We start from the raw sequence: 13,588 nt of genomic DNA, 5'->3' as shown, positions 1-13,588 counted from the left end.
GGACATATATGAAAAAGTCTAACGTTCTCATCCTTGTAGTCTCAGAAGCAAATAAGAGATAAATGCAGAAAAATAATTTATTTGAAGAAATAATAGCTGAAAACATCCCAAATTTTGTCAAAAAAGTAAATTTATAGAGTCAAGAAACTGAGGAAACCAGAAACAAGATAAAGTCAAGGAAAACTATATCCAGACACATCATAAATTTCACAAAACCAAAGATGAGGAAGTCTTGAAAGCAGCTAGAGGAAAAAAACACACACATTAATATGGGAGAATAATGATACAAATGACTGCAGATTTCTTATCGAAAACCAAGGAGACCAGAAGAGAGGGGAACTACACTGTAAAGCAGTGAAATAAAGGAAATGCCAATGCAGATCCAGTAAAAATATCCTTTAAGAATGAGGATGAGGGACTTCCCTGGTGGCGCAGTGGTTAAGACTCCATGCTCCCGATTCAGGGGGCCCAGGTTCAATCCCTGGTCAGGGAACTAGATCCCACATGCATGCTGCAACTAAGAGTTCACATGCCACAACTAAGGAGCCAGTGTGCTGCAACTAAGGAGCCCACCTGCCACAACCAAGACCCAGTGCAACCAAATTAAAAAAAAAACAAAAAGAGAATGAGGGTGAAATGAAGTCATTCTTAGATGAAGGGAAACCAAGGGACTTCTTTGTCAACAGATCTGCTAAAGGAAGTTCTTCAGGGCTAAGGGAAATGACACCAAAATGAAACTTGGAACTTCAGGAAAGAAGAAAGAACAACAGATAAGACAAATATCTATAACTATGAGACAATTTTCTTAAGTTCTTTAAAATAGGTATGACTGTTGAAAAGAAAAATTATAACATTAGCTGATGGGGTTTTAATATATGTAGATGGACAACTCTTAAGGAAAGGTCAATAGGTGAAGTTAAAGGGACCTCTTGGTAAAATATTAGCTCTAAATTGACTTTGAAAGGTTAGTTATGTGTATTAAGATTGCCAGAGCAACCACTAAAAAAAACAAAGTATGTACAGAGGGAACACACCTCAACATAATAAAGCCATATGTGACAAACTCAGAGCTAACGTCATACTCAACAGTGAAAAGCTGAGCACTTTCCTCTAAGATCAGGATCTAGACAAAGATGCCTACTCTCACCACTTCTGTTCAATGTAGTATTGGTAGTCCCAGCCACAGCAATCAGAGAAGAAAAAGAAGTAAAAGGTATCCAAATGGGAGAAAAAGAAATAAAACTGTCGCTATTTGCAGATGACATGATACCATATACAGAGAACCATAAAGACTCTACCAAAAAACTATTACAACCAATAAATGAATTCAGTAAAGTTGCAGGATACAAAATTAATACATAAAAATCTGCTGCATTTCTATACACTAATAACAAATGATCAGAAACAGAAATAAAGAAAACAACTCCATCTACAATTGCACCAGAAAGAATAAAATGCCTAGGAATAAATTTAACTGAGAAGATGAAAGAACTATACTCTGTCCTAGTCAACACTGTACTAGAATTCCTAACAGTAAATTAAGACAAGAATCAGAGAGAGAAGGGGAGGGAAGAGTGGGGGTGGGGAGGGGAAGAGAGGGAAAGAAGAAAGAAGCAAGCAAATTGGAGAGGAAGAAATAAAAAACTCTGTATTCACAGACAACATGATTTATGTAGAGAATCATCAAAAAATCTACTAGAACTAATAAGTGAAGTTAGTAAGTTCAACTGTATATATATAATTTTTAGATGCTAGTAATAAGAAATTGGAAAAATAAATTTTAAAAACAGTCTTATTCACAACAGCAGTGAAAAACATGAAAAAAATGCTAAAAGCAAAAAAAAAAAAAAAACCCAAAAAACCACTAATGAAAGAAATAACAGAAGACCTAAAAAAGTGGACAGATCTTCCAAGTTTGTGTATTAGAGGCACCATTATTGGTAAGATGGCAATTCTTCCTAACCAGTCTATTGATTCAACACAATCCCAGTCAAAATCTCAGCATGATTGTTTGTAGAAATCTACAAGCTCTTTCTTTTTTTTTTTTTTTTTTCTTTTTTTTTTTTTTTTTTTTTTTTTTTTTTTAACATCTTTATTGGGGTATAATTACTTTACAATGGTGTGTTAGTTTCTGCTTTATAACAAAGTGAATCAGTTATACATATACATATGTTCCCATATCTCTTCCCTCTTGCGTCTCCCTCCCTCCCACCCTCCCTATCCCACCCCTCCAGGCTGTCGCATAGCACCGAGCCAATATCCCTGTGCCATGCGGCTGCTTCCCACTAGCTATCTACCTTACTACGTTTGTTAGTGTGTATATGTCCATGACTCTCTCTCGCCCCGTCACAGCTTACCCTTCCCCCTCCCCATAACCTCAAGTCCGTTCTCTAGGAGGTCTGCGTCTTTATTCCTGCCTTACCCCTAGGTTCTTCATGACATTTTTTTTTTTTTCTTAAATTCCATATATATGTGTTAGCATACTGTATTTGTCTTTTTCTTTCTGACTTACTTCACTGTGTATGACAGACTCTAGGTCTATCCACCTCATTACAAATAGCTCCATTTCGTTTCTTTTTATGGCTGAGTAATATTCCATTGTATATATGTGCCACATCTTCTTTATCCATTCATCCGATGATGGGCACTTAGGTTGTTTCCATCTCCGGGCTATTGTAAATAGAGCTGCGATGAACATTTTGGTACATGACTCTTTTTGAATTATGGTTTTCTCAGGGTATATGCCCAGTAGTGGGATTGCTGGGTCATATGGTAGTTCTATTTGTAGTTTTTTAAGGAACCTCCATACTGTTCTCCATAGTGGCTGAACCAATTCACATTCCCACCAGCAGTGCAAGAGGGTTCCCTTTTCTCCACACCCTCTCCAGCATTTATTGTTTCTAGATTTATTGATGATGGCCATTCTGACTGGTGTGAGATGATATCTCATTGTAGTTTTGATTTGCATTTCTCTAATGATTAATGATGTTGAGCATTCTTTCATGTGTTTGTTGGCAGTCTGTATATCTTCTTTGGAGAAATGTCTATTTAGGTCTTCTGCCCATTTTTGGATTGGGTTGTTTGTTTTTTTGTTGTTGAGCTGCATGAGCTGCTTGTAAATTTTGGAGATTAATCCTTTGTCAGTTGCTTCATTTGCAAATATTTTCTCCCATTCTGAGGGTTGTCTTTTGGTCTTGTTTATGGTTTCCTTTGCTGTGCAAAAGCTTTGAAGTTTCATTAGGTCCCATTTGTTTATTTTTGTTTTTATTTCCATTACTCTAGGGGGTGGGTCAGAAAGAATCTTGCTGTGATTTATGTCATAGAGTGTTCTGCCTATGTTTTCCTCTAAGAGTTTGATAGTTTCTGGCCTTATATTTAGGTCTTTAATCCATTTTGAGCTTATTTTTGTGTATGGTGTTAGGGAGTGTTCTAATTTCATTCTTTTACATGTACCTGTCCAGTTTTCCCAGCACCATTTATTGAAGAGGCTGTCCTTTTTCCACTGTACATTCCTGCCACCTTTATCAAAGATAAGGTGTCCATATGTGCATGGGTTTATCTCTGGGCTTTCTATCCTGTTCCATTGATCTATCTTTCTGTTTTTGTGCCAGTACCATACTGTCTTGATAACTGTAGCTTTGTAGTATAGTCTGAAGTCAGGGAGCCTGATTCCTCCAGTTCCTTTTTTTGTTCTCAAGATTGCTTTGGCTATTCGGGGTCTTTTGTGTTTCCATACAAATTGCGAAATTTTTTGTTCTAGTTCTGTGAAAAATGCCAATGGTAGTTTGATAGGGATTGCATTGAATCTATAGATTGCTTTGGGTAGTAGAGTCATTTTCACAATGTTGATTCTTCCAATCCAAGAACATGGTATATGTCTCCATCTATTTGTATCATCTTTAATTTCTTTCATCAGTGTCTTATAGTTTTCTGCATACAGGTCTTTTGTCTCCTTAGGTAGGTTTATTCCTAGATATTTTATTCTTTTTGTTGCAATGGTAAATGGGAGTGTTTTCTTGATTTCACTTTCAGATTTTTCATCATTAGTATATAGGAATGCCAGAGATTTCTGTGCATTAATTTTGTATCCTGCTACTTTACCAAATTCATTGATTAGCTCTAGTAGTTTTCTGGTAGCATCTTTAGGATTCTCTATGTATAGGATCATGTCATCTGCAAACAGTGACAGCTTTACTTCTTCTTTTCCGATTTGGATTCCTTTTATTTCCTTCTCTTCTCTGATTGCTGTGGCTAAAACTTCCAAAACTATGTTGAATAAGAGTGGTGAGAGTGGGCACCCTTGTCTTGTTCCTGATCTTAGTGGAAATGCTTTCAGTTTTTCACCATTGAGGATGATGTTTGCTGTGGGCTTGTCGTATATGGCCTTTATTATGTTGAGGAAAGTTCCCTCTATGCCTACTTTCTGCAGGGTTTTTATCATAAATGGGTGTTGAATTTTGTCAAAAGCTTTCTCTGCATCTATTGAGATGATCATATGGTTTTTCTCCTTCAGTTTGTTAATATGGTTTATCACATTGATAGATTTGCGTATATTGAAGAATCCTTGCATTCCTGGAACAAACCCCACCTGATCATGGTGTATGATCCTTTTAATGTGCTGTTGGATTCTGTTTGCTAGTATTTTGTTGAGGATTTTTGCATCTATGTTCATCAGTGATATTGGTCTGTAGTTTTCTTTCTTTGTGACATCCTTGCCTGGTTTTGGTATCAAGGTGATGGTGGCCTCGTAGAATGAGTTTGGGAGTGTTCCTCCCTCTGCTATATTTTGGAAGAGTTTGAGAAGGATAGGTGTTAGCTCTTCTCTAAATGTTTGATAGAATTCGCCTGTGAAGCCATCTGGTCCTGGGCTTTTCTTTGTTGGAAGATTTTTAATCACAGTTTCAATTTCAGTGCTTGTGATTGGTCTGTTCATATTTTCTATTTCTTCCTGATTCAGTCTTGGCAGGTTGTGCATTTCTAAGAATTTGTCCATTTCTTCCAGATTGTCCATTTTATTGGCATAGAGTTGCTTGTAGTAATCTCTCATGATCTCTTTTATTTCTGCAGTGTCAGTTGTTACCTCTCCTTTTTCATTTCTAATTCTATTGATTTGAGTCTTCTCCCTTTTTTTCTTGATAAGTCTGGCTAGTGGTTTATCTATTTTGTTTATCTTCTCAAAGAACCAGCTTTTAGTTTCATTGATCTTTGCTATTGTTTCCTTCATTTCTTTTTCATTTATTTCTGATCTGATTTTTATGATTTCTTTCCTTCTGCTAGCTTTGGGGTTTTTTTGTTCTTCTTTCTCTAATTGCTTGAGGTGCAAGGTTAGGTTGTTTATTCTAGATGTTTCCTGCTTCTTAAGGTGGGCTTGTATTGCTATAAACTTCCCCCTTAGAACTGCTTTTGCTGCATCCCACAGGTTTTGGGTCGTTGTGTCTCCATTGTCATTTGTTTCTAGGTATTTTTTGATTTCCTCTTTGATTTCTTCAGTGATCTCTTCATTATTAAGTAGTGTATTGTTTAGCCTCCATGTGTTTGTATTTTTTACAGATCTTTTCCTGTAATTGATATCTAGTCTCATGGCGTTGTGGTCAGAAAAGATACTTGATACAATTTCAATTTTCTTAAATTTGCCAAGACTTGATTTGTGACCCAAGATATGATCTATCCTGGAGAATGTTCCGTGAGCACTTGAGAAAAATGTGTATTCTGTTGTTTTTGGATGGAGTGTCCTATAAATATCAATTAAGTCCATCTTGTTTAATGTATCATTTAAAGCTTGTGTTTCCTTATTTATTTTCATTTTGGATGATCTGTCCATGGGTGAAAGTGGGGTGTTTAAGTCCCCTACTATGAATGTGTTACTGTCAATTTCCCCTTTTATGGCTGTTAGTATTTGCCTTATGTATTGAGGTGCTCCTATGTTGGGTGCATAAATATTTACAATTGTTATATCTTCTTCTTGGATCGATCCCTTGATCATTATGTAGTGTCCTTCTTTGTCTCTTTTAATAGTCCTTATTTTAAAGTCTATTTTGTCTGATATGAGAATTGCTACTCCAGCTTTCTTTTGGTTTCCATTTGCATGGAATATCTTTTTCCATCCTCTTACTTTTAGTCTGTATGTGTCTCTAGGTCTGAAGTGGGTCTCTTGTAGACAGCATATGTAAGGGTCTTGTTTTTGTATCCATTCAGCTAATCTGTGTCTTTTGGTGGGAGCATTTAGTCCATTTACATTTAAGGTAATTATAGATATGTATGTTCCTATTCCCATTTTCTATATTGTTTTGGGTTCGTTATTATAGGTCTTTTCCTTCTCTTGTGTTTCTTGCCTAGAGAAGATCCTTTACAAGCTCTTTCTAAAATAGCCAAAACAGTTTTGAAAAGAAGAACAAATTTGGAGGACTCACACTGATTTGAAAGCTTACTATAAAGTTACAGTAATGAGAGAATGTGATGTCGATTAAATTAATGAAACATAATAAAAAGTCCAGAAATAGTCCCACACTAATTAACTTTAGACAAGGGAGAAAAAGCAAGTTGATGGTGCTGGAGGAGTTGGACATTCGTATGCAAAAATAAACCTTGGCTCACACCTTACAAAAGTTAACTCAAAATGCGTTAAATGTAAAAAGTATGATCTAAATATAAAGCTTAAAACTATAAAACTTCTAGAAGAAAAAATAAGAGAAAGTTTTTGTGACTTTGAGTTGGGAAAAGATTTCTTAGACACAATACCCAAAATGTGATCCGGAAAAAGAAAAGAATGGATAATTTGGACTTCATCTAAATTTAAAACTTCTGCTTGGAAAAAGCCATTGAAGAGAATGAAAAGACAATTCACAGGCTGGGAGACAGGATTGCAAACCAAATACTTGACAAAGGACTTATACCCACAATTTATAAACACTCAAATTTCAATGGTAAGAAAACAGCCAATCCAATAAAAAGTGAGCAAACGATTTGAAAGCCACCTCATCAAAGAAGATATATACATGTCAAAAAAGCACATGAAAAAATGCTCATCATTAGTATCCATGAGTGAAATGTAGATATACCCATTAGAACAGCAAACAAACAAAACCTGACACGTGAAATGGCGGCAGCAATGGAAAGCAAGCAGAACTCTTACACGGGGCTGGAGAGAATGTAACGGTGGTACAGCCATTTTTGGAAAACCATTTGCCAATTTCTTTCTTTCTTTTTTTTTTGAAATTGAAATATAGTTGATATACAATGTTGCATTAGTTTCAGGTATACAACACAGTCATTCAATATTTTTATAGCTTATGCTCCATTTAAAGTCATTACATATAAAATATTGGTTATATTCCCAGTGCTGTGCATTATATCCTTGTATCTTATTTATTTTATACCTCGTAGTCTGCATTTCTTAATCCCCTTCCCCTATTTGCCCCTCTCCCCAGCCCTCTCCCCTTTGGTAACCACTAGTTTGCTCTTTCGTATCAATGAGTCTGTTTCTGTTTTGTTATAGTCACTCACTCGTTTTATTATTTAGATTCCACATATAAGTGAAAACATACAATAATTGTCTTTCTCTGTCTGACTTACTTCACTAGGGTATGACATTTGACAATTTCTTATGAAGTTAAACATAACACGTATGAGCCAGCAATTCCACCTCTATGTATCAATATTTACCTAAGAGAAGTTTAAATTTATGTTCACAATAAAACCTGTCTGAGAATGTCTACAGCAACTTTATTCATTATCACCAAAACTGGAAATAGATGAAGGAATAGCTAGTTGTGATGTATCCATATGGTGGAATGTTACTCAGCAATAAGAAGGAACACATTCATTATACCTGCCAGGAAGCTCAAATGTATCAATTGTGCTAAGTGAAAGTAGCCATATTCAAAAGGCTACTACTGCGATTGACTACAAAGAGACAGCAAGAGAGAAGGTCCAGAATAGGCAAATGTAGATAGCAAGTAGGTCAGTGATTGCCTAGGGACGAGGTGGGGTTCGGGGGAGTGACCGCTGAGTGCAATAGGGTTTCTTTGGGTGCTGATTGAAAGTGTTCTAATGTTGATTGCGGTCGTGGTTGTGCAACTCTGTGAATATGCTAGAAACCACTGAATTGTACACTTTAAATGAGTAAATTGGGTAGTATGTATATCTCAATAAAGCTGAATAGAAACTTAAAAAATGAGAATGAGAAAAGTGAATTTGAATTACTTAAAAACCCTACCTGCCACAATTAGCGTTTTCTGAACTAGATTATGGCTGGGGTGGGGTCAGTCCTCACATCGGTATGTGGAAGTTTAATTCCCGTCCAACCAGTCAGTCCAGCAGGAAAATTCATTGACCAAGCAGACCGTATCAGCACTCAAAAACAAGGTACTCACAGGGTTGCCAGGTAAAATAAATGATGCTCAGTGAAATTTGAGTTTCAGATAAACAGCAAACAATTTTTTAGTATATGTCCCAGATATTGTATGGGACGTAACTGTACTAAAAGATTATTCATAGTTTATGTAAAATTAAAATTTAACTGGGAATCTTGTGTTTCTACTTGCTAAGTCCTGCATCCCTGGGTACATCCACTATTTCAAATCCTACCATCTTAGGCACTGGTGATCTGATATTCACCACGTATGTGTCTTTTTAATGTTGTATTGTGACATCCAGATGGAATTTAAGGAAGTGATTTGCATTTTCTTTATTTCTTATGTATCAGATACATTTTGCTTCTAAAATGAAGTAACCTGAAAGGATAATATTTGATGAGTATATTTTATATTTCTTTGATTAAAATGAAAGCTCAATAAATCTGCAGAATGGCTGTTATGAATACAACTTGTTAGTACATTTATGACATTGCTGGTCATTCTGCTTTTGTTTTTGATTGAATTGGGCTTATTTATCACTGACTTGTTGAAGTATGGGGATCCATATGTCTCCTTAGCTAATAAATACAGTACACATAATATTTCCATGTCTAAATCAATTGCTACAGATTTCAATTTTTTTTTTTTTTTTTTTTTTAGATTTCAATTTTTTATTGTAATATCAGTTCCAGAAATTTTGTGAAACGACACAGAGTAAGAATGGTTTTCTCAAAGTGACAAAATTTCAGTGGTAGTGAAAGCTGAAAGTCATACTTTTCTTATCAGTTTCCTGGTATGAATTTTACCTTATTTGTAAGTTGCCCAGTAATAGTTTCCCAACAACATTAAAATTTAAATGGTGTTTTGAATTGTGTGATTTTTTAATTTTAAAAATTATTTTATAATTTCAGGAGCCTCTGTTCTTGAAGCTGGGACCTCAGAAAGTTACAAAAATAATAAAGCAAAACTCTACTGGCATGGGATTGGGTTCTTAAATTATGAAATGCCTCCAGATATCATTCTCCAGGTAAAAGCTAGATTTAAAATAACCTGTTTATATTTTAGGATTCTGTTCCTATCACTTATCAGGAAAAATTTTAATGTCTGAAATGGCAACAACTCTGAACTTGTCAGGGAAACTGAAACTGTACTCTTGCATTTTTACAGTCATCAAAATACGTGAAATATTTCCTACTTATGGGCAATGAACTATGATTAATTAATTAATTAATAATTATTTATTATTCTAAGATCACTGAACTACAGTATGTACTTCTCAAATAAAACATACACATTCCATATCTTTTCTTTAAGTTGATTCTGTGGTCTTCCTTTTCCACTGAAAACTTCAGTCACTCAACAAACACTTGTTGAAGATGCATGACCCCCAAGTGCAAGTACTGTGCTATGTGCTGTTCAGGCCAACACATTTTTATAAAGTCCAATTATAATAGGAGAAATTTCCAAGTAAGATTTTCACTATCATTTCAGTTCAATTCAAAAGGCATTAGACACCAACTGACAGTACAGTTCTTCTTAACTATAACTACACACCTGAATTTATTTCCAGTTTAGAAATACCTTCAGTGGCAAATGTATAGATCTCACTCCAGAGTACAGTCTAGATCTAGAAAATGGTAGACATCATCTTTCTTCCTTACCACCAGTATAGCCAGCTTCACTATCACCACCATTATCATCACCACTACTACCATCACCACCACCATCACCATCATCACCTGCCATCATTGTCACCACAGTGACTGCCACCATCCTCTTCATTACCACCACCAGCACTGTCTTCACCAGTGCCTTCACCACTCATACCAACTAGCTGCCTGTAGCAACTTACAGTCTAGTTAGAGCAATGAAAGAAAACATACTCACACAATAAAAGGCTCTGATTGACATCAGCACAACCAAAACTATGGGTATCATGGAAGCTTTCCTGTTTGATACATCCCACACAGTGCCTTCATATTATAGGCATAAGCAAGTTCTTTGGTCAATAGTGATTAGCTGGCCAACATTGTAGGAGTGGATTTATATAAGCAGATAAAAGATTAATGCAGTGTTTTCTTTCCAGCCGGATGTCCACCCTGGGAAGTGCTGGGCCTTTCCAGGTTCCCAGGGTCATGCCCTAATCAAGCTTGCCAGGAAGATCATACCAACTGCTGTCACCATGGAGCACATCTCAGAGAAGGTGTCTCCCTCAGGAAACATCTCCAGCGCACCCAAGGAATTTTCTGTCTATGTGAGAAGCTGTCTAAATCTTCATTCAGAAGGGGTTATAGTAGATGATGGGTTAGGAACTGGGAGCTGGGATCTCATCTGAACTGTGCAGCTAACCATTTGTATCACTGTGAGAAAATCACTTACTTCCTGGATCTCTGTTTTGTCATCTACAAAGTAAGAGGTTTGGACCAGATGATTACTATTACTTAATTCTATTGTTTACTTTTATCAAAGTTATACGAGTGTAATTTAAAAAGAAACATTTCCATGTTTATAAGGAAACATGATTTTCCCTTGTCCCACTTCTCCCACCCCAATTTTTACTCTCTGGAAGCTTCCACTTGCAACAGTCTTAGATGCTTATGTCATTACTGACTTCATGTTTGTTTTTACTGTTATTGCTTGATTTTTCAGTTTTGATTATTATCTACTGACTTCCTCTAATGGAAAATGGAGATTAGTTCTCTTCCATGCCTCTCCCATTCTCCCAAAATGTTTATGTCTTAACTTAAAAAAAAAACCAAACAGGTTTATTGAGGTATAATTCACACTCTGGTGATTCAGTCATGTAAAGTGTACACTTAGTACACAACTTAGAGTTGTGTAACTATCAACATGATCAATTTTAGAATATTTTTACTATTCTCCAAAGAAAGCCTGCACCCCTTAGCTGTCACTTCCCATCCCCCACATCACTCCCCCAGCTGCGGACAACCACTAATCTACTTTGTACCTGTAGCTTTCCCTATTTTGGATATTTTGCATAAAATGGAATCATATAATACGTGGTCTTTTGTTTTTTTTTAATTAATTAATTAATTTTTGGCTGCTTTTGGTCTCCGTTGCTGTGCGCAGGCTTTCTCTAGTTGCAGCGAGTGGTGGCTTCTCTTTGTTGCAGACCGTGGGCTCTAGGCACACAGACCTCAGTAGTTGTGGCTTGCGGGCTCTAGAGTGCAGCCTCAGTAGTTGTGGCGCACAGGCCCAGTTGCTCCGTGGCATGTGGGGTCTTCCCAGACCAGGGCTCGAACCTGTGTCCCCTGCACTGGCAGGCGGATTCCTAACCACTGCGCCACCAGGGAAGTACTGGTCTTTTGTGAATGGCTTCTTTCACTCAGCATGTTTCCAAGGTTCATGTATGTTATAATGTGTCAGTACTTCATATTTTTAATTGCTGGATAATATTTTCTTATATGGATTGACCCCTTTTATTGATCCGTTCATCAGTTGCTGGACATTTGAATGGTTCCCACCCATTTGACTATTATGAATAAATCTGCTGTGAGGAGCTGTGTACAAGGTTTTCTGTGGACCTCAGGCTTCATTTATCTTGGGTTTGTGCCACAGAGCGGAATTGCTAGATCACATGATGAATCCGTGTTTCATGTGTGAGACACTGCCAGACGGCTTATCTCAGTTTCAATCCATAGCCAACATTTTCACTGTGACTCTGTGAACAATATTGTTTTAGTTGAGTCATACAATGCACTGGAATACTATTTTCTTTACATGAAAATTTTGATGTTCTTGAGGATAATTGCCTCATTTTAATTTAATTTGCTTAGTTATCTATATTTCTATCATGAAAACATTTCCAACCTCTTCTTCAGATGTGTAAATATCCTCCCATTCTGCCCATTCATGTCAGATACTTTATAAATAATTTCTTTTTTATTTTTTAAAGATATCCTCTGGAGCACTGCTCATCTGCTCCAACCTGGTTGCTGGCCAGGCCTAATGCACAATTGTTGTCAGGGGGTTTCATGTCCACATCCTGGGGATTTGACTTATCTAATCTATTTTTTTTAACATCTTTATTGGAGTATAATTGCTTTACAATGGTGTGTTAGTTTCTGCTTTATAACAAAGTGAATCAGTTATACATATACCTATGTCCCCATATCTCTTCCCGCTTGCGTCTACCTCCCTCCCACCCTCCCTATCCCACCCCTCTAGGTGGCCGCAAAGCATGGAGCTGATCTCCCTGTGCTATGAGACTGCTTCCCACTAGCTATCTATTTTACCTTTGGTAGTGTATATGTGTCCATGCCACTCTCTCACTTTGCCCCAACTTCCCCTTCCCCCTCCCCATATCCTCAAGTCCATTATCTAGGAGGTCTGTGTCTTTATTCCTGTCTTGCCCCTAGGTTCTTCATGACCATTTAAAAAAATTTTTTTTAGATTCCATATATATGTGTTAGCATAAGATATTTGTTTTTCTCTTTCTGACTTACTTCACTCTGTATGACAGACTCTAGGTCCACCCACCTCACTACAAATAACTCAATTTCATTTATTTTTATGGCTGAGTAATATTTCATTGTATATATGTGCCACATCTTTATCCATTCATCTGCAGATGGACACTTAGGTTGCTTCCATGTCCTGGCTATTGTAAATAGAGCTGCAATGAACATTTTGGTACATGACTCTTTTTGAATTATGTTTTTCTCAGGGTATATGCCCACTAATGGGATTGCTGGGTCATATGGTAGTTCTATTTTTAGTTTTTTAAGGAACCTCCATACTGTTCTCCATAGTGGCTGTATCAATTTACATTCCCACCAACAGTGCAAGAGGGTTCCCTTTTCTCCACACCCTCTCCAGCATTTATTGTTTGTAGATTTTTTGATGATGGACATTCTGACTGGTGTGAGGTGATACCTCATTGTAGTTTTGTCTAATCTATTATTTTAAAAATCTTTTCTATCTTATTTTTCTTCTTTGTTTTCTGTTCCACCTTCTGGAATATTTTATCAATTTATATCTTAAACCCTATGCTAAATTTTTCATTTCTGCTGTCATGATTATTCTCAGACTCTTTTCCTATAAATACTCCTTTTTCTAGAGTGTATATGTTTTCCTATATTACTGGATGCAATTACAGTTTTGTTCCATGTTTTTAGCTCCCTCACATCTTTACTCCCAAGTACCCCCTTTCCTATTTGTTAACAGGGGCTCCATGTTTCTTGTTAGTTGCTTTCCACATGTGTCTGATGGCT

General features: G+C 36.5%; 1 protein-coding gene across 1 annotated transcript in view; it reads left to right on the top strand.

Moving 5' to 3' along the window:
- Positions 1-13,588, top strand: part of SUN3 (Sad1 and UNC84 domain containing 3) — a gene marked incomplete at its 3' end in the record, with an annotated part of 31,180 nt that overhangs the window by 9,239 nt on the left and 8,353 nt on the right. The window contains exons 5-6 of the mRNA XM_079932281.1: positions 9,266-9,381; positions 10,441-10,608. Of these exons, the coding sequence (XP_079788407.1) occupies positions 9,266-9,381; positions 10,441-10,608 (284 nt within the window). The remainder of the gene's footprint in view (positions 1-9,265; positions 9,382-10,440; positions 10,609-13,588) is intronic.

Source organism: Stenella coeruleoalba, assembly GCF_951394435.1.
Source record: "Stenella coeruleoalba genome assembly, chromosome: 9".
Classification (NCBI taxonomy): Eukaryota; Metazoa; Chordata; class Mammalia; order Artiodactyla; family Delphinidae; genus Stenella; species Stenella coeruleoalba.
This window is presented reverse-complemented; position numbering and strand designations above follow the sequence as displayed.